General features: G+C 40.8%; 1 protein-coding gene across 2 annotated transcripts in view; it reads left to right on the forward strand.

Moving 5' to 3' along the window:
- GNL3L (G protein nucleolar 3 like) overlaps positions 1 to 22064 on the forward strand; it is a 509739-nt gene that overhangs the window by 210518 nt on the left and 277157 nt on the right. For both annotated transcript variants that reach the window (XM_044080108.1, XM_044080107.1), the window contains exon 10: positions 12139 to 12316. In XM_044080108.1, coding sequence (XP_043936043.1) covers positions 12139 to 12316 — 178 coding nt within the window. The remainder of the gene's footprint in view (positions 1 to 12138; positions 12317 to 22064) is intronic.

A 22064-nucleotide genomic window follows, 5' to 3' on the forward strand; every position in this document is an offset into this window, starting at 1 on the left:
TGATTTGTGGTTCTTCCTTGTGGCCCAAGCTCCTTGTGGATGTCTGCACTGGATTGTGTGGCTTTTGGTCTGGGCTCAGGACTGTGACCCCCCCCCCCCCTGCTTTTAGTCCCTTTCTCATTATGTGAGTTGAAGTTGCTACTTTTGCAGCTTACCTTTGAAATGGTTCTTTTCCTTCTGCTGTTGTTTCATTTAGAGACCCTGTCTGGGATGTCCTTATCTTCGAGGTCCCTGTCTACCTCACACTGGATAAATACATGCAAAAGAGGTAGTTGTGTCCCAAGTGGTCCCACCTGTTGGGATTTTTCATTCACCACTGTTGTGGAGTAAGGGTCATGTTCCATTCATTTGAGAGTTGTTACCCTGACCCTTCCTGTGATATACTAGCAGAGACCTTAGGGTTCCCATATTTTCCTCCATTTGAGAAGGGAAATTATCAGTCAGAGGGGATCGGGGAGTGGTGTTGACTCTTTGGTAGGGGATATGTCTCCACTGCAGACTGTAATTTATTCCTGCTCAAAGTTCCTTTACTTAATAGGCTTGGTGGTAGGATATCCCTTCCTCATGTGGGATCAAATCTCTCCCAAATCATTTCTTAGCTTTTTGAGCTCAGAGGCCTCCTTCTGTTTGGTGGAGTTTTGCAGGTTATTTTTTTAGCCTGTGTTCTCTACCTTGGGTCAGAGTTTTGGACTAGGGGATGGGGGATCATGGCCAGGTTTGGAAGGTTCATGGGGCTGGGAGGTCCACAGAGGACAGTTGCTTGTTGATTCCAGCACGTTATGGTCTAGTTAACTACAGTTCTACAAAGATACAGGTTTTCATGGCAGCCTATAACATTAATAACAACCCCAATCATTCAACCGTCATGGTACTGTTCTCTGTCAATACAAGTTAACTACATGTACACAGAACTACAGTAGCACTGAATCTTATGAGAAAGAAATTCTTTATTTTGACACCTCTATTGATGTGCAAGAAGTGCCTGGTGTTCATGTAAAAGTGTAAATCTATAACTAAAAGAAAGTGATTAAAATCACCTCTAAATGAAATTAAAGTTACAAAAACTAAACCGTCAATAAAGAAGAATGAAAGCTAGGATTAATTTTACTAATTTAGTTAATAGTTACTAACTAGTCATATGACCAATACTGTATTAATGTGATGGCTGACTTTGCAAGGACTGTGAAAGTAGTTAAATTCGAGCATTAACGGTAGTTGACAAACATACTCGTAAGTCATTTTCAAGTGTCTGTAAACACGCTCTGTGTTTTATTTTGATCTGTGTCATTGCTGAGAATGCTTTCTCACACAGGTAAGTAGTGCTGAAGGGAAGCGGTATTCCGACAGCCATACTACCTATCAACATGTATTCCTTTTCAACCATAATCCAGAATTCTACCAAATTCATTTCCAGGAACTTCAATCTCAGTGTATTGTCAGCTGCAAAGTCAATAAGCTGTTCCTTTTCTAATAATTGTAAGCCAGACATATCAACTTGGATATAAAATGGGTTTCTTATCCAATCTTTGTCTGAAAGATTTAAACTTGGAAAGTAGTATTGCAACTTATCATCCAGCTGTGATAAATGTTCAATAACTATGTCGTGTACCACAATTGCACCAGGATCAACTTCAACAGCACGACGAAACATAGCTACTGAATTAGTTGATTCTATTTCATGTGACCACATTCGAAGTTTCTGACGAAAAGTGCAGTTTGTCAGTAACAGAAAGTATATTTGATTCATTGCCCTGCATACTCAAATTCAGTGCATTTAACACGTCAAAAATGTCAGCTAGGTATGCTAATATGCTGTACCAGGTGGAATCACTCAACAATTGAACAAAGTCCTGTTTGACATGTTCATGTAGGAAGAACAGGCGTAGTTCATCTCTCAGCTCGTACACCCTCGATAGCCATCTTACATTTGTGTGCATCAAAAGTGAATAATGGTCTGCTCCCATATCCTTGCATGACACCTCAAAAACTCTGCACTTGACTGGTCGAACTTTGATGAAGTTAACCATTTTAATCACATCATCTAAGACTGACTGAAGGTCGGTACCCATTGTCTTACTGACAAGTGCCTCCATGTGAATGAAGCAATGAGTTGTGACAATGTTTGGATTTTCGCGTTTTGCCATACTTGCGAAACCATGCACATTTCCTGAGATCGATGGAGCTCCATACGTGCACACAGCCACGCACCATTCCCACAGCAAACTATTCTTGACAAAGAACTGTGACACACATTTGAAAATATCTTTTGTTTCTATCAATTCTCTACAAAACCAGAATTGCTCTAACATTTTTGTTCCATTTGAAAACCTCACGAAGGCCATTAACTGTGCTTTTCCGCTTACATCAGTAGATTCATCAATCTGTAGAGCAAATCGTTTGCAAGTCTGAAGCAAACTACACACACTGCTGCTGATATCCTCTGACATCATTTCGATCTGCCTGGCAACCGTGTTATTTGATGATGGCATCTTACATATAATTTTTTTCTGCATCCTCTCCAAGCATTGTTTTCACCATAACTCTGCATGCAGGCATAATCAAAGACTCCACTATGTTGTGGGGTTTCATCTTTTGGGCAACTAGCTCTGCGACCTGAAACCTAGCTAATTGCGCTTTGTCTGTAACCAAAAGATGCTTCGTAAAAAATTGCTCTTGCTTCTTCTGCCCATCTAATAAACGTTTAAAATATGTCTCACTTTTCCCTATGTAAATCTTGTGCTTTGTGTGTAGATGGCGCTGCATCTTGCTTGGTACCATCGCTTCGTTTGCAAGAACGTCCCCGCATATAACACAATGGTTGAGGAATGCCTTGCTTTTCAACACATGTGAATCCATAAGTTAAGTAACTGTCTAGGTAACGTCGAGTGACTTTGCTTTTACCAACAGTGCCGCTGTTACACGTATCTTCATCTAGGCGTATTGCACTGTTAGCAACCGTGCTTTTTCTTTTACGACTTTCGTTGGTGTTTGCCATTACAAAGAATAAAAAATACTGTGATCGTCGCAGAAATGAAAAAACAACAGAACTTAGTATTAAGCTACAAAAGCCACGTGCTGAATAAAGTTTCTACACACGATGACATCATCAGTAAATATGTATTTTGTGATTAACACAACATACATATTTGTAACATATTTAATGATGATATTCATGCTGAGAAACTAAAATAGTATAGTTACAATACAATTCAGATTTGAAAACTATGCTTACGAAAACTTTTTTCTACGGCACACTTCTACCTTAGCCTCGGCACACTTGTGTGCCATGGCACATAGGTTGGGAAGCACTGTACCAAACCATAAAAGTATTGTAGTACATGAAGCACTATGATTACACTCCAAAATCAGGGGGAAAGACCACAATGTTGAGTACTTTTTTGATGTAAGAAATCTGTTAACATTGTTATTGCAGCTCTATCAACAAATAATTTATAAAAAAAAAAAAAACGCAGCATATCTGTCAAGTGTAGAAGCCTTGTTTAGTTTGTTAATTGCCTTGTATATTGCTTGGCAGGTTATAGGAGCTTTGAGAATTGATAGATGTTTAGGAGAGACTGAAGGAAAGCTCAGAGAGTGTCAGAATAAGTATCCAGTTGTGAAAAATTTTGATTAAGATAGTCACTCACTGAAATGATGTTCTAGACGGTGTAGGTTCTGATCTCTCTCTCTGATCTCATTTTAAGAGATCTTCAGTCTGCAAGACCAGATGGACCTCACCCTGTGATGTTGCTTTCTGGGGTAAAAATGCCAACTATCCCATAGTCAATTGGATGGAACTCGTGGCGGATCAGCCGTGCCTTGACGGAAGTCTTCCTGAGTCACCCATTCATCTGTCAGGGATTCTTGAGGCTAAGGTCTCCACTCCAGGTGCTTCCTCCCATACCCACAACAGTCTTTTTTGTCACTGGGTGATAAGGTATTTTTTGGGCCATTCTGTCCACTGTGGTTGTCTGAGGGCCTAAACATCTTGCAAATATAGGAGATGATGTTGCATGTATAGGATCAGACCTTAGGGAATATGGTCTGATGCCATTGCAGGGCCTGGAGCAGACCTTACTCTCTCTGTATTACCTCCTGCAGGCATGCACTTGCATGCAGGGTCCATATTATGTTATGAGCTTCAGTTGTGCACTTACCTGTGAGTGAGTCTGTGTGGGAGCTAATGCCTTTAGGTAAGAGGTAGTGGGACTCTTTCCATGTCAGGATGCTTTGAGGAGTCTAAAGATCCAGAGGTCATTGCCCCTGAGGTGTGCAAGGGCAGTGAGTACTTCCCATCCAGCTGCCTCCCCAGATGAGCCTTCTTTTGGAGTCACTTTTAAGGCTTGTGAAAACCACCATGGATTGTCCTTGAGCATCTGTCTGTTCACTAAAGAAGCACCTGGTTCTGTATGAGGGGAAAAGTTCTAAGGAGCCATGAATCATTCCTCTTATGGAAGTGGTTATCAGGGATACTGACTCGGAAGCTTGAGGGCAATCTGACACTTCCCCAGTGGCTCCCAAGAAGGTGGATAATCTTTACAAGCCCCAGTTTGAGTAGAGTCCTTCATGAGGTATTCCGTAGCTAGATCTTTTGTGATCATTGTGCTCTAGTATTGTTCCCAAAAAACACAAAACTGTAATAGCCCCCTCGAGTACCTGGTTAAAAGAAGACTAGAAAATCCAAAGTAATGGTTCAAAAAACAAAGTTTATTGAACAACCTTTTGCTAAGCACTTTCGTCCTAAAGTGATGGATTTCATTAGCGTACGAGTGCAGACTTCCTCTACAACTAAATGTATACAAAACTTTATCCAATCAAAATTTGTCAAATAAATTGCATGATAAAGGATCTCATATTTATAAAATACTGTAATCATAGTGAGTGGTATGAAACCTTCATTGAATAACTGAACATTCACAGCTATTTTTCAAATACAAAAAAAATTATTAAAAAATGTCACATAGAATATATAAAATTAAAAATCATAATATAAATGTTAATACCTTATGTCTTCTCCAAATGTATTAAATGTTCTATATATCTTAAAAACATGTTTAAAAATTGAATTTTTGTGAAATTTTGTAAATTAAAAAAAAATAACACATCTATAGTTTGTGTATAGTTAAGCTTTAAATTTGTAGTTTAGCTTTAAAACACTGTTAGCTGATATGCTGTCATTCAACCTCGGCTGTACTGTTTTTTTTTTAACCTCAGCTGCCATACTAACTCCCTGTATTCCAAACTGCTTTCCCATCTTCCACCCCTCTGGTCCTCCAAAACTACTATCAGTCACCCCAAATTTAAATAGCATCCCCTTTTTTGTTTTGCAAACAAGGGTATCTTTATACAATGCATTCTGAGTATTGCATATAGTCCTATTATACTGGTGTTCATAAATCCTCTTTTTTAAGGGGCATGCTTGAGTCAAGATTATCAAGGTTTTTATGTTGCATAGACCAAATGCCCCATTGCCTTAATGTGATTCCCCAGCATTTTTTCGACAAGTGTAGGGGGCAGTAGAGATAGTTGAACATTCATATAGTTGAACTTTGGGCATCTTGAAGGTATGTTTTGTTGAGACAGGTAAGTGATATTTGGAAGAAGGTGAGAGTGTGTGTGTGTGTGTGTGTGTGTGTGTGTGTGTGTGTGTTTGAAAGGTAGGCTTAAGGTTGGAGTAAAGTTAGGAACTAGATGATGTTTGCATGCAATTGAGTGTATTTTAGGGTTAGGATTGTGGTTAAGTAAGGGGATAGATGGCGTTTTGGTAATATATCTTGGTAAGTGTTTGAGTATGTCTTATATAATGGTGGTGTTAGAGGAAGTTTTTTTTTTTTTTGTTAAGGTAGAGTGTAGGTTTAGAGTTGGGGGCAGGTTCAGGTTTAGGGTTAGCACATATTACTAAGGTGGGGCAGGTAATGATGTAAGTTTTTTTTTTTCTTTCAATGTCAGATGATTGATGAAAATACCCTCCATGATGGGGTCACAAATAACCTTCCATCATCCCCCTTTGTCTGGGTAGGCCTTCCATCCATCATCAGCAGTTGAAGCTCCCTCTAATCTGGATATGTAAATGCTTGTATTGTACTTGCTAGCAGTGTGGATAACACATATTTGCTGTCACCACTTGATTTGTAGGATGTTCATCGTGTTTCACTGTTGCAGTCATAACTGTAGGGTGCTCCTGCTGGCAGGCAGCCCGAGGTCGGCCAGAATCCCAAAGTCTGGGTCCGGCGTCAGCTGTACAAGCTAGTACCCTGACGTCAGCACGCTCTGGTACATAGCCCTCAGCCGACGCCATCTTCTCCAGTCTTTCTTGCTGTGCAGTGGAAAGCAGCTCGCAAGTCGTTGGTTGGCGATTTTCGAACAGCGTTTTTGGTTGTTGTCGGTCTGAAGTTCTTACTTCTCTTCTCAAAGCTAAGTACCCCGTTGGGGAATCTTTTTCTTGTTCCTCCGATGTCAGAAAAAGTTAATAATTGTATTGCGTGTGGGAAACAAATACCTCATAAAGATTTTCACTCTTACTGTCTACCTTGCTTAGGCCCTGACCACGACGTTTCTTGTTGTCGGTTCTGTGCCAGGTTTAATTCTCGTACTATCAAACGCAGATATGACTGGGCTCTGAATTACTTTGGCAGACGCTTCAATTATAGTATGTCGTCAGATTCTACCGGTATTCAAAAGAAGCGCAAAGACAAGGACAGGCTTCCGAGGTCCAAACAGGACTCGTTGCAGCTGGAGCCAGCGTCCGGTTCGGCTGTAGTCAGTGAGGCGCTTTTGCAGCCCCTGTCATCCGCCACTTCTGAACCGATGGCCGATACGGACTCCCATGGGGAGCCATCTAGGCCTTCTATTTTATCTGCTGCAGGACCTTCGGACGTCGCTCCCTCAGATGGGTCCGGAGCCGCTGTGCAGGTACCGGCTTCTGAGGGGGTATTCAGGCCTACTCACATCACTATTTCAAAGGCAAAGACAAAGACTCCTGTTAAGTCCAAAGCTCCTGCTCAAGCTACTTCTGAATCTACTCCCAGGACACAGAAGCAATTGTTAAGGATGGCTGAAGATTTGCTTACTATGATTAGGGCTCTCACCCCCCCCCCACCCTGAGAAAAGGCCTCGACAGGATGTTCCTATGGATTCCTCTGACCAGGCTTCTGTATCTTCTGTCTCTTCCTCTGATCAGGAATATTCTTTTCCTCCTTATGAGGATTCGGATGCTGAGGACTCCTTGCCCTCTGCCTCTCCGCCTGAAGATTTTTCTTTTGGGGAAACCTTACATGAGATGAGGGAACATTTTCATTGGGAAGGTCAGGATTATTCTGCTTCCAAGAAGAGGCTTAGAAAATTCCTTCTTCTTCCTCAACATAGGCCTTTGGCTATCCCTCCTGTTCTTGACATTGTGGATGATGCTTTTTCCGAGGCTAATTTGAATCCTGACTCCATGCCTCCTGCTCCCTCTAAGCCTGATAGGTTTTATAGGGTTCCTGAATCTCATTTGTTCTTGTTTTAGAATCCTTCTGCAGATCCTGAAACTATATCTCAGGGCTTTAAGGCTGCTAAAGTTGCTTCTTCTAAGAATCCTATTTCCTCTGAGAAGGATTCTCGTGCCTTAGACAGGTGGGGTAAAAAGGTATATACTTCTGCTACCCTTTCTGTTAGGGCTTTAAATTGCCAGTTTCATATGTTTAAGTATCAGCAATTTCTTTTGTCTGTTTTAAAGCAAAAGCTTGCCTCCCTTCCTGCATGTGCAGAAGATAAGGAACTACAGGATGTATTGCATGCAACTGAACAACTGAACAAACATAGCTTGCATTGTGGTTTTGATGCTTTGGATGCTTCTTGCAGGGCCGCAGCCTCTGGTACTGTTATCAGGAGACATGCTTGGCTTCGTGAGCAAAGTTTACCTGAACAGGTTAAGGCTAAATTATTAGATGCCCAGTTCAGCATGATGTTCTTTTTGGGTCTAAGGCTGAGGAGGTTATTAAAAAGATGGAAGAAAAGGCAAAATCTATGCAAACTGTGAAAGATTTCTTGCAATTTCAGCCTCCTAGATTTTCCAGGAATTGGCCCTCCAAAAATTGGTCCTTTCCCACGTCTGACAGGCCTCAAAGGGGAAGATATAGACGCTGCAGAGGTCGTGGCCAAGCTCAGGCCTCCTACAGATCGAGACAATGGACTGCTTCTTCACCTAGAAGGGGAGAAGACAGATCCCAATCTCAAAGGAAGCAAACTCAATGACTCTCTCGGTTGGGCTACAGGACCTCTTTACCTGGATGCCCCTCTCGGAGGAAAACTTTCTCTTTTTTACAGAAATTGGACTCATATTACCCAGGACAAATGGGTATTGGACGTGATTTTAAAAGGCTACAAATTCCACTTTCATACCTTGCCAAAGGCTTTCGGTTGGCCAGATCTGCCAAAACATCAATGGTCAGAGGCCTTAAATCAAGTGGATGCTCCTTCTGGCCATGAGAGCCATAGAGCCTGTTCCACTCTCAGAGATGGGAAAAGATTTTTATTCAAGACTGTTTCTGGTTCCAAGAAAGCAAAGCTCATGGAGACCTATTCTGGACCTTTCTGTGTTGAACACCTTTTTGGAAATTCCAAAATTCAAGATGCTTACTCTACAGCAGCTGATTCCAATGCTCTCTCAAGACGCTTGGATGGTGACATTGGATCTAAAGGAAGCTTATTTGCACATTCCCATCAGGCAGGAACGCAGGAAATTCCTCAGGTTCAAGGCAGGCTCGAGACACTTTCAATTCTCTGTACTGCCCTTTGGTTTATCTACTGCGCCCAGAGTCTTTACCAAGTGCCTGGCACCAGTAGTGGCTTATTGCAGACTCCGGGGGATTCAGATTTACTCCTATTTGGACGACTGCCTTATTCAGGCAGACAGCAAGGATCTTTTACTTCAACATCTGGATTTTGTTCAACGTCTTCTCCTCCTACTGGGATTTTCAGTGAACACAAAAAAGTCACATTTGATCCCTTCTCAACAAATGGTATTTCTGGGAGCCCTCTTAAATACAACCTTACAAAGGGCTTTCCTCACTACAGAAAAACAAATACAGCTAGCTTCAATTTTCAAAACTTTGGCAACTCTACCTCAGCTCACTGCAAGGAAATTCCTGCAGGCACTGGGCTACATGGCTTCCTGCATTCTGTTGATTCCAAATGCAAGGCTTCATATGAGAAAGCTTCAATGGTATCTGAAAAGTGTATGGTCGCAGCATTACCATGATCTGGACACTCTGATTCCTCTGATCCCCTGCCTCCAGAAGGAGTTCCTTTGGTGGTCCCGGGTGTGTGCGTTAAACGAAGGAAAGCCTTTCCGTCTTCCTCAACCTTCTCAAATCATAACCACGGACGCCTCGGATTATGCTTGGGGAGCACATTTTCTAGGCAATTGCCAGCAGGGAACCTGGACAAAGGATCATCTTCACTGGCACATCAATCTGAAGGAAATGTTGGCAGTTCAAAATGCTCTTCTAGCCTTCAAGTACCTTTTGCATCCAGGACCTCTTTTGATTTGCACAGACAACACCACAGTCATGTGGTACATAAACAAGCAGGGGGGTTCTCATTCGTACCCCCTTTGCAGACTAGCTATGGCTTTATGGGACACAGCTCTAAATCTGAATCTATATCTCCAGGCCCAATTCATACCAGGAGAACAGAATCTTTTAGTGGACAGCCTGAGCAGGAACATTTTAGATCCTCACGAATGGATGCTAGACACCAACTTATTCAACAGGATTACTGCAGTTTGGGGATGCCCCCAGATATCCCATCTCAATCATCAGCTGCCTCTCTTTTGCACCAGGTCATTCCACAAAACAGCTTGGAAAGTGGATGCCCTGTCCTTCAGCTGGAGAAACCTTTCGGGATATGCCTTCCCTCCTCTTCCTCTTCTTCCTCGGATTTTACTAAAGATAAAACAGGACAAGCCCAAGTTCCTCATCTTGATTGCTCCAAATTGGCCTCGACAGTTTTGGTATCCAACTTTAAAGCACCTGTTCTTGGAGCCTCCTTGGATTCTCCCTCTGAACCCTTCTCTTCTGTCCCAGCATCAGGGTCAGTTGCTACATTCCAATCTCAAGACCCTTTGTCTGGCAGCTTGGCTCTTCAAAGGAATTTGATCTCTTCTAGACTTCCCAAACAAGTTTTGGATGTTCTTTTGGAAGCTAGACGACCTAGCACTAGGAAATCCTATGCCTCTAAATGGAAGAGATTTTGCATTTGGATGCAGGACCGAGGCTTGGACCCTCTGGTGCCTGATCTCTCTTCTATTTTGCTTTACCTTTCGGATCTTTTGTCTAACGGACTTTCCTTTTCTTCCATTAAGATTAATGCTTCTGCTATTTCTGCTCATTTCAATACTGATCCCCCTGTTTTTTCTCATCCTTTGCTGAGACAATTCTTGAGAGGGGCTAAGAATTTAAGACCTCCCAGAACCCCTCCTGTTCCTGCTTGGGATCTTAATTATGTTTTAGAAAAACTTACTTTGCCTCCTTTTGAGCCTGCTGCATCTTCAGATATTAAAGTTTTTATCTTGGAAGACAGTTCTTTTGTTAGCTTTGACTTCTGCCAGAAGAGTCTCAGAGTTGCAAGCTCTCATGGCTGTGGAACCTTACCTTATTTTCCACCAGGACAGAGTATCCTTGAGGACCAATCCTACTTTCATGCCTAAGGTGATTTCGAAAGTGGCTTTGAATCAAACAATTCACCTTCCTACCTTCTTTCCTAATCCTCAGAATAAAGGGGAAAGGATTTTGCATTCCTTGGACGTGCACAGACAGTTACGATTTTATTTGGACAAGACTAAAGAGTTCAGAAAATCTAACCAATTGTTTGTTTCTTTTGCCTCCAGTTCTCTTGGAAAGGCTATTTCCAAACAAACTATTTCCAAATGGATTTCTTATGGAATAAGATTTTGTTACACTCATCATGGGAAACAATTTCCAGGTACTGTGAGAAGTCATTCTACTAGAGCAGCTGCTACTTCTACAGCTTTTCTCAGGGGAGTTCCTATCTTGGAAGCTGCCACTTGGAGTTCTGTGCATACTTTTTCCAAGCACTACAATCTTCCCTTGTATTCCAAGACCAGGGCAGGTTTTGCCTCTGCTGTTTTGCAGGGTCTTCTTGCTGCCCCTTCTTCTGTCTAAACCTCCCCCCTTTTTTCACTGCTTTGGGATTCCACCCTACAGTTATGACTGCAACAGTGAAACACGATGAACATAGTACAGTTGTGTACACCTACCATAAATGTAGATGTTCGAGTGTCTTCACTGTTGCAGTCGGTGTTTCCCTCCCTCCTATCCCCTCTTTTTCTCTTTTTTGTGGTGTATTTATGTTTCCTAGTGGGACTCATTTATGATTTATTGGGGTCTTCTGACATCTAGGGCAAGAAAGACTGGAGAAGATGGCGTCGGCTGAGGGCTATGTACCAGAGCGTGCTGACGTCAGGGTACTAGCTTGTACAGCCGACGCCGGACCCAGACTTTGGGATTCTGGCCGACCTCGGGCTGCCTGCCGGCAGGAGCACCCTACAGTTATGACTGCAACAGTGAAGACACTCGAACATCTACATTTATGGTAGGTGTACACAACTGTACTTTCTGTGCTTTCTAGTGTTATTATATACATTGTTAAACCAGTAAGCTCACCGAACACAAGTATCCTAGAAGCACTGTCTGGTTAAGTGACTCAGAGTTGCACAGTAGGCAAGCTGAGGTGGAAAAATTCAAACCATGTACCTTTAACTAAAGGCAGCAGCTCTTTAACTGCTCAGAGCCTTTGCTAAGTGGTTGGAGGAAACAGCTGGGTTCAGGGGTTAGGTACACTTATGCATTTTGTGTGTGACTTCACAGCCTGTTCCAGCACCAAGCATATATCCATCCCCCAAGTGTGGGATCTTTCCATAAAAATGCTATATGGTGAATGATAGAAAAGGTGAACCCAACTTTAGGACTCATGAAGGAGAAACCTCTCACCGATCAGCTGATACAGTAAACTGTTAGTTTCACAGTAATTGTTGAACACTGAAACTTTGATCTTGTTGCATATGCTTTGCTTCTTGGCTGTGACTAATGTTTCACATATATGAAATTTGTTAAATTTTGTAATGTTTATTAATAGATGCCTACAGGAAGTCCACTTAGATAAACACGTCAAGTTGCTGGATTGCCCAGGTATTGTCATGGCAACCTCTTCTTCTGATGCAGCCATGATTCTGCGTAACTGTGTAAAGATCGAGCAACTACAAGATCCTGTGGGACCTGTGGAAGCTATACTGAAACGATGCAACAAATCACAGGTAAACAGTAACTGAAATCCACTGAGCTAGAACTGTGTGACAATTTTAACTGTTATAATTGCTGAATGTTTAGACTTCTTTTGCAAAGGCTATGCAATTGTAATTTCCTTTGGCGTTTTAAAAAAAAGGTATGATTATTTTCATAGGTTGTTAATGCCTTTAAAATAGGATGAATGAGATGATCATTTCTCTTCTTTTGGCTCATCTCCCACTTTATTTCATAAATACCTTTTATGGACTGCTTAATACAAATTACTTTGCTCTGCATGAGTAGGTTGCTTTAAAACTACACTCTACTAGTCTGATAACAAGGCCGATATTATAACTAGCTTACTATCACAGGGGCAGGGTATCCATCATGTTTTAACTAGTAACATGAAAATCAGAGGGACAACAAGAAGTGGATAATGGGAGGGGCCTTCTCCTAGGAAAGGGTTCACAGGGGGATTTTCTTAGCTCCTTCATTAGAAATCAGAGCTGAAGACCACGTATGTAAAAAGAAGGGGAAGGTACTGCATTTGGTGTACCCTTGTGGATGGAAGGCCACTCACCCACTTTCAAGCCTACTACATTTTTACTTGGAAATGAAGCATGACATTAGAAATATCCTAACTCAAACTTGACAGAAGCTTGGTCTGCCACTCCCCACTTTCACTACCTTTATGAAAGATTAAATGGGGACGTGATTTGTAGGTAGGACAGTCGTATGGTAGGCTTAAAGTCACATGCAGGAAAGTATACAAAAATTAAAGATGATGTTGTGAAACTTGTAATTTCCAGTGTTGTCAGTATGAGCATATGATCGTCAGGGCCAATGAAAAGGGTATTTTCTCTATGGATTGTAGCCTCACACTAGGTGCATACTGTCACAGGAGTGCACTAATTGGATAGTCATATAGTTAATTGGCTAACCGCAGTATAGAGTTGTGCCCTGTCAGGTAAATGTTAAAAACATTGCCCCCTCTCTCCACTCATCCCAAACATGTTCTGTATCTTAAAGTAGAAAGATGCCATAGTGATATAGATGAAGCAGGAGAATCTCCCTGTATCATGAGCAGTATTTCACAGATGTGTGGAATAGCTATTGTGAGCCAGCCTAACAGTACGTTTAAAAGGAGACAGAAAAAATAGTTGTGTTGCCCTTTCCTTTAATTCCTATTCTGCTTTTTATCATAATTATCATAGGAGGTTACTAGGCAAATGGCCGTGGGACCCTTACAAGCTTAGCCAATAGTTTATCCCCAAAAATGAAACCTCAGTCAGCACTTGACACCACTGTCAATGAGGGACAAAGGTGGAACCCCTGGGACAAATTTGTGGTTTCCCATCCACTCATCAAGGTTGCGCTTGAAGAGGGTCAGCGAGGTACTCTGTTTGACATGTATGGGAAGTCTATTCCAGAGACAGGGCAGCCTCTGGGAAACAAACCTGTCTCTCCAGCAGGTTTTGTTGATATTGCATATTATGTTTAGGCCTATTGAGCAGGTAATGCACTAGGAGTTAGACTTACAGATATGTAGGGCAGGGTCTGATATTGCCTTGCAGGCAAGACACAGATCACCTATGAGCAATCTGTATGATACAGAGTAAAGTGATAGTGATTTGAGCCTGTCCACATAGGACAGATGTTGGAGGTCATGGCTTCTCTTTGTGAGGTATTTCTGTGGCCTTTCCAGTTGGTGCAGGTGTTTGGAGAGGTACATACCAAATGGAGCATTATACCTCAATTATAGGTCTAATGAGGGAGGAGTACAGAGAGGTAATAACCTCCTTTTTTCTGGATGCAATCCCTTTACATATGAGATGAACCAAGTAAAAGGCTTTTCTGACCACTGCCGCCACATGATAGTCGAATGTGAGATTATTGTCAACCTGAGTACCTAGGTCTCTCACCACGAGTTGTGTGCTTAGGGGGTTGCCGTTGATGTGGTAATCAGCATGGGCTGTGTTTTTGCTGAATGGTATGGTAATACATTTTTTTGCATTTAACTTAAAGCTATGACTTTGGCACCAGTTATTTGTAGCTGTGAGATCCTCTTGCAGTATGTTAATGTCATTTGGGAAGTCAGTGACAGCACCCAACCTACTGTCATCCGCAAACGTGGTCAGCCACAGGCCCTTGGTCTTTGCCTGGACCTCTGAGAAGTAGATGCCAAACAGTAGGTGTCCCAGGACAGATCCCTGGAGAACACCACTAGTGACAGGTCTGCTGTCGGAGGTGGTGGTGCCAGGTTTGACCTTGTGGGTCCCATCTGTAAACCAGTTGGCCACCCATCTGGTGAGATAGGGATTAACACCAAGTTGTGTTAGCTTTTCAGTGATGCCTGAGTGGGGGATTGTGTCAAAGGCCTTGGTCAGGTCAAGGTAAGCTGTATGTACTGACTTTCCCTCATCCAGGGCCTTGGAGACTGTCTCAAAGAAGTCAACTAGATTCAGGGAAGATCTGCCCCTGACTAATCCAAATTGGATGGGGTTGAGTGTTTGGAGATTGTCTGTGTCCTTGTTTATGAGATCCATAATAATGTGCTCCATGGCTTTACAGATCAGACTTGTCAAGCTAATGGAGCAATAGTTTCCCAGGTCATTAGTGGCACCACCTTTGTGCAAAGGGATGACAATGGAGGTTCTCCACTCTACTGGAATGAAGCCTGTAATTATGCTGTGGTTGAATAGGGTGCTCAATGGTGAAGCTAGTTCTTGCTGAAAATGGTGCAGAATACAGCCTGGGATATTATCAGGTCCCATGGAAGCTGTGTTCTTTGCCCTGTATAGGACTTTTAATACTTGATCTACTAAGATGTGAGATGTGGGGCAAGTATTGAAGATGTCGACTGGGCCTTTGGGGGGTGATAAGGGGTTGAAGCTTGCACTGAACCTGTCAGCTAGCAGGTTGGCTAAGTCAGCTGAATAAGTGTAAGTGGCACCATTTAGTACTAATTCGGAACAAACTTTGGCTTCGCCATGGAGGTTCCTAATGTAACTGAAGGAAGGACTTGTGGCTTCCCTTTGTTTCGGAGGCTAGTTTCAACTCATAATTGGCTCTGGATTTTTTCACTAGTGATCTAATTTGCTTGTTGAGGCAGAGGAGGGAGATTTTCTGATTTGGAATTTGTTCCTTTTTACCCTTTGACAACAATTTCTTCCTTTTGTTGTAAAGCCTGCTGATAGAGGATGTCCACCAGACAGGTTTGTGTTTCTTTGAGGAGCAGGTTTTAGTTCTGTTGGGTATGACTGAGTCCATGCAGTTGTACAGGCGCTTGTATACTGCACTGGCGTACTGTTCAGCATAGTTGTCTGTATCCTCTGAGGGGGGTGGTGGTGTAAAATTGCTGATACCCTCCCTTAGGAGGGTGTAGTCAGCTTTTGAGATGTTTTTTAGCCTAGTTATGGCTAGGGAAGGGTTGGGTGGGATAGAAACTTCGAATGAGACATACTGATGATCTGATCTCACCAGGGAAGAACATACTATGGGAGTGGTTAAGCGGTCACCCATGTTGGTGAGAACCAAGTCCAGTATGTTATCTCCCCTTGTGGGAGATGAGACCAGCTGGTCTAGTGCATTACAGCTGATGAAGTTAAGGAATTATTGGGTGAGTGCATTAGTGCAGAAATAGTTCACCCAGTCTATGGTGGGGTAGTTGAAGTCACCAAGGAACCGGATGTTAGGGGGTACCTTGATGGAGTCAAGTAGGTTCAGGTAGGAGGAGTGGGTGTCCTGAGACATGGAAGGGGGTCTATAGCTGGCTATAACTTGGATGGGTGTCTTGCCAGCTGTCAGTAATTCCAGTTTCTCATGCTGGTAAACCAGTCTGGAGGTGTGCCTGTCTACCACCCTTAGTCTTTCCAGCCTTATTTTGGGGTCAGAAGGTGTGGAATGAGGTATAGCCCGATAAGGCATAGGTGCTGTCCACAGCCCTGAACCAAGTTTCCGTGACTGCACAGACATCAGCATCTTCAAGTGTGAGGAGAGCCTCCAATGAGTACATTTTCAGATTAAGGCTCCTAGCATTGAGCAGCATGACCTTCAATTTGCTGTTTGACAGATGTTTCATGTTGGAAGATTTGTCTTTGGGACATAGCCTAAAAAAGGCACAATGGGGGAGGCAATAGTCTTGGCCAAGATCCAGAACCCCAAGGGTGACAGGTGGATGCCATCACTGGCAAAGCAACAAGGCATGTCAACCATGTCATCCCAGGCAGGCAGATACTGGATCCCCTTGGAAAGACACCAGAAACTAAGCCAATTATTGAAGTCAAGTAATTTTTGTTGGTATTGTGGCATCATTCTTGGGGAAGGTAGGATGCTGCTCAGGGCTAGGGTCACACCTGCCTGGAGCACATACTCTGAGATCTCAGTCATGTCTCTCTTTATATAGTCCAGGGAGGTACGTCTCACATTATTCACACCAACATGGACAATGACAGAGTCATATTTGTACCTGTTGTGGAGAGACTTAAGTACGTGAGTGATGTGGTGGATTCTAGCACCTGACAGACAGCTGACCGTGACCTTCTCCTTGTTGAGCCTGGTGAGGGGGACATCAGTGTGTCTCACTATTGAGTCTCCAATGACTAGTATGTTTGGTTTATTGTTATACCTTATGGGCTGCGTTGGTTTATTGTTATGCCTACTGGGCTGTATTTGTGAGACACTGGTGTGTTGACTACTTTGTGCGATGTGGTTGGCATTGTGTGTGGAATGTTTGTGAGTGTGTTTTGGGGGTCTCTGTTGTTTAGGTAAGTTTCTGTTGAGGACCCCTGCATAGGTGGGTGTGTGACTCTGTCATGTGGGTGGTGTGGTGTTTGTGCTGGCAAACTCCTCTTTGTCAGGAGTACTCACTAGTGTGTGAGAGAGCATGAATTCCAGCTTACTGATGTAGATGCATCTCTCGCAAGTAGAGGAATTATGTACTTGGAGAAGGAGACTGTCCGTGAACATGAGGCATTTGCTACACTGACTCACTATGCCCATGTTGACCAGACTGGCAGTGGAACCAATGGGAATTGTCCAGACATAGTGCTTTGAATACTTGGTGGACTTAGGGAGAGCAGGGTTTGATGAGGGTTTGCTCACAAAAACCTTAAATATAAAATAACTGCCCTGAAACACAAGTGCTAACACCAAAACTAAGATGCTTAGAATAGCATGTAAATTAACCAAGCTGCTAACAAGCAGTAATAAGTGCAGAATAAGAGCACATGAGCACTTAAAAGCACACAGAACAGCAAACTAAAGTAATAAAGAAGGTAGAAGACAGTTACAGTAAGAGCAGCTGAATAAAGTATAAATACATTTTTTTGTTAGTGGAGAGGGATGGAATAGAGCAAGATTAAGAGACTACAAGGGTTATACTTCCCAAATGCTGTCTCTGTACACAGTGGATAGAGCTGAAGAGATGGGACTGGTAGGAGTGCCTGAAATCAAAATATGATCTCAATGTACTCAGTTGAGTGAGCAAATGAGATGGGCCTAGGAGGAGTGTCCAAACACAAATTTACAGGGGGGGGGGGGGCAGTTCCAAAGCCACCAAAATGAATACCACAATAAGAATAGGGAGGATGGGAACTTAACTGCAGAGAGACGACAATATTCAATTAATATTCAGTGAAACAAAATGCAGTACTATCTGTAACAATGCAAGTGTAGAACAAAGTATACTTAACTCAGTTTGTACTTCAGTTGATCACAGGTAGATAGCAGCCAGCCAAACAACTCAGATATTGAGCAAAAAAAATATTATTTTCTCCTTTTATGTCTTTTTTAAATGAAAGGATAGAAGCTGACATTGTATCATAATGATTACTATGTGTTTCTTTGTGAAATGTCAGGATCAGTTTTTTCACTTAAGCCAAATGTAGTTCTTCTCTGTAATAAATTTAATTTAGAGTAGTCTTACACATCCTCTTGATGGTGCACTGACTTACCCCTCTCTCTAAACTGGTGCAGTGATTCATCAGCTTTTGGTTTCTGAGAATGCATTTTTTTTTGTTTCTACTGCAAACAGAATGATGTCTGGTATTAGTGTTTTATGATGTTCATCATATTGATCACTGCTGCAGTAGCCTTAGCTCTATGGGTTATATCCTGCCAAGGATATAATATCCGGCCTGCTTCTAAAGCTTCTGTGCACCTACCATGCATTCAAACTGTTAGGCAGCTCGAGGTGAACTGCCTAAAATCACAGGTGTGAGGACCAAGCCCTTCAAAGCTTTTCTGCCATTGACAAAAGCAGTTCTCTGTGGGCGTTCAAGGATCAGTGTTCCACTTGTGCTGTTCCTTTGCTGAGCAGATAAGTTCTCTTTGGGGGTAAAACCTTCCACATAAAAATTTGTTTAAATATACTTTCCTGCTTAGGAAAGTAATTGTTAATATAGGAGTTTGTGTTTTAACAAACTGTCACAAGACTTAACTATACTTGTAAACTTTTTTACTTTTAGTTTAAACATTGTTTAAAGTAGTTAAAAAAACATTTTTTGTGGAGAAATTGTGTTTATTTTACTTTTTAGAGCTGGCAAAATGCATTAAATTACTTTTTACTGTGTTTTTTGGAGAAAAAAGTGACCTTTAACAACTTTAAATTTTACTGGCTTTTGCTATTTGTTTTCCCAAGGAAAGAGGGGCCATTTTCTGCTTGCCCATGGAACAAACTACTAGTCCCATGATCCGTCCTTCTTCCAGCCACAAAAAGAAAAAAGTTAGGAAACATCCTTTGTCATCACAGCAGGTGGGTGATTCCACTGTGAACAAAGATAGTTCCTCAAACCAATCATCTTTTTAGCCCAGGTCCTTCTGGTGTAGCACTGTCGGTCACTGTGGACTGGCATAAGCCATTTCCTCTGTGGCTGTTGGGCTCCCCTCACTGAGCAAGAGAGACAGACTCTCTTATCTGTCATGGAAGAGGGAACAGAGAAAGCTTTCCTGTTTAATCAGAATGTTACTCCCATCCCTGGGTAAACTGCTGCTGCTAACAATACGGTTGGTACCTTTTTTCCTGTAAGAAAGAAACGGAAAATTAAACATGTATCTATTTATCCTCAAATTTCTGTAAACAGGAGTAGTTTACTAAATTTGGCTCGGGGTCTAATTCAGGCTATTGGTCTTCCTTATAAGATAACAACGTAATTCTACTAAAGGTACAGGATGGCACAAACGATATCCCAGCTGGAACAGGTCACACTTTCACCATTTAATGAAAAATTCCTTGATAGTACAGTGATACAAAAGTTGAAGCAGATACAATGAACAATGGTTAAGCGCTTTCATCTGTCAAACGCAGATTTCATCAGAACCACCATTTTTTTCTCTGTATTTCGCTTATATATTTCAGTTTGGCACCAAAAAATTGCATTACAGTTTAAAATTTAAAGACATATACTGAACATATTGAATAAAAACTTCATTAGCATATTAAATGATGTATGATATAAATCAAATATATGTAAATGTTATTTTGTGGAAATATTTTGCAGTACCACATTCATCTGCTAAAAATATGTTATAAAACACACACATAATGTAGCTGAAGCAATTCAAGCATAAAATACTGTCACAACCTAAAGACTAATCATATGTTTTATAATAATTGTCCAATGAATATAATATTAAATAATTAATGTTAAATAATTAAAAATGTTATATGCATAATTCTTATGTAATGTTATTAAAATCTATGCCAGACTTAAAAAAGGCTTGATACTAATAAAATCATTTATGCCTGGTGACCTAACTGCATCCGTAAACATTTGCCATTTACTCTCCTTTTTGGCTAACTTGTCCTTAATATTACCCCCTCTAGTGGTTATTTCAACCTGATCTATAATGGTAAACTTGAAACTATGTGTCTCCCCATTTGATACTATGTGTCTACATAGGGCATTCTTTTTGTCTTTCTTTTTAATACAGTACATATGGTCGTATATACAACGTTTTAACTGTCTCTCCGTTTTCCCTATGTAGAATGCAGGACATACCTCACAAGTAGCTAAATATACCACAAATTTCGTGTTACAATTTCCTGCTCTTCCCTTTATGTATGTCCCATTTAAATTTTTCTGTTTGATTTCTTCTTTTTCATTGATGTATCTACACTGTTTACATGCGCCACATTTAAACCACAGTTTCAAAGACAGACCAGCCAAAACACTATGAAAGAACTCCAGGCGAAGAAAACTAAATCCCACTCAGTTTTATTACGCGCTTTTCGTCGTTCTTATTAGAATGACTTCAGATGAATTACAGAACACAACCTACAGCTTATATATCCAACCTACAATAATTAGACAGTAATAAGTACCAATTAACTAATCAACTAATAAACTAATTAGTTAGTTGTTTTAAGTTTAAAGGCGAATACATATATATACACACAAATCTATAAATGTGGTGCATAAATTGTGTGAAATTAATACATAAATTAAATTAGGATGAATGTGGGACTAATTACACTTGTACTAAAATAATGACATCACAATTTCTAAAATATATATAGGATATATAAAAAAGTGACTCTGTAATAGAGTACTGTGTCATTGTATATTCCATGCCCTACAACTTGTTCAATACGTCTAAAACGAGACTGAAAAATCTATTAGCTAAAATTTAATTTCAATGTCTGTATACAAATAACCCCCATATTAAGAAAATAAGTTGAATCTATTAAAATATAAAATATGAAATATATTAAATATGAAGATTAACAAGTTGTAAAAAGAAGTATATTAATTAAATATTAATTATATATATACATTATATATACTATTCATTACTTATCTATTCAGACTTCTGAGTTTTAGGAGACATGAAATATTACAGTGTTCGTTTTGTCCTGGCGCCAAGAAAGCATTAGTTCTGAGTTGCCAGGATAGTTCATGTTCTTCCAATAATAAATTAAATTTCTTAATATGGGGGTTATTTGTATACAGACATTGAAATTAAATTTTAGCTAATACATTTTTCAGTCTCGTTTTAGACGTATTGAACAAGTTGTAGGGCATGGAATATACAATGACACAGTACTCTATTACAGAGTCACTTTTTTATATATCCTATATATATTTTAGAAATTGTGATGTCATTATTTTAGTATAAGTGTAATTAGTCCCACATTCATCCTAATTTAATTTATGTATTAATTTCACACAATTTATGCACCACATTTATAGATTTGTGTGTATATATATGTATTCGCCTTTAAACTTAAAACAACTAACTAATTAGTTTATTAGTTGATTAGTTAATTGGTACTTATTACTGTCTAATTATTGTAGGTTGGATATATAAGCTGTAGGTTGTGTTATGTAATTCATATGAAGAAGTCATTCTAATAAGAACAACGAAAAGCGCTTAATAAAACTGAGTGGGATTTAGTTTTCTTCGCCTGGAGTTCTTTCATAGTGACATGCGCCACATTTGACCGTGGCTTTTTTCTTGTATCCATCATTTTGCATGTTAACTTCAATCATCCTTTTCAAGTTGGGTCCTGTTTTGTAAACAAATTTTGGGAAGGTGCCTAATTTCTGTACTATTTTTTCATCCATAGTAATCAGTTTCCAATGTTGGATGATAATGTTCTCAATATATTTTACTACAGGGGAATACATTAACACACATACCCTGTGAAATTGGTCCTTTTTTACATCGATCTTTTGAACAATGGGATTGCCTAATATAGGTTTGTATTTCCCTTCCCGTTCTGAGCTAATATACCCGGCCACATCACTGAGTAAATGTACTGGATATCCTCTTTCT

This window comes from Protopterus annectens, chromosome 8.part0, assembly GCF_019279795.1.
Source record: "Protopterus annectens isolate FY-2018-M chromosome 8.part0, PAN1.0, whole genome shotgun sequence".
Classification (NCBI taxonomy): Eukaryota; Metazoa; Chordata; order Ceratodontiformes; family Protopteridae; genus Protopterus; species Protopterus annectens.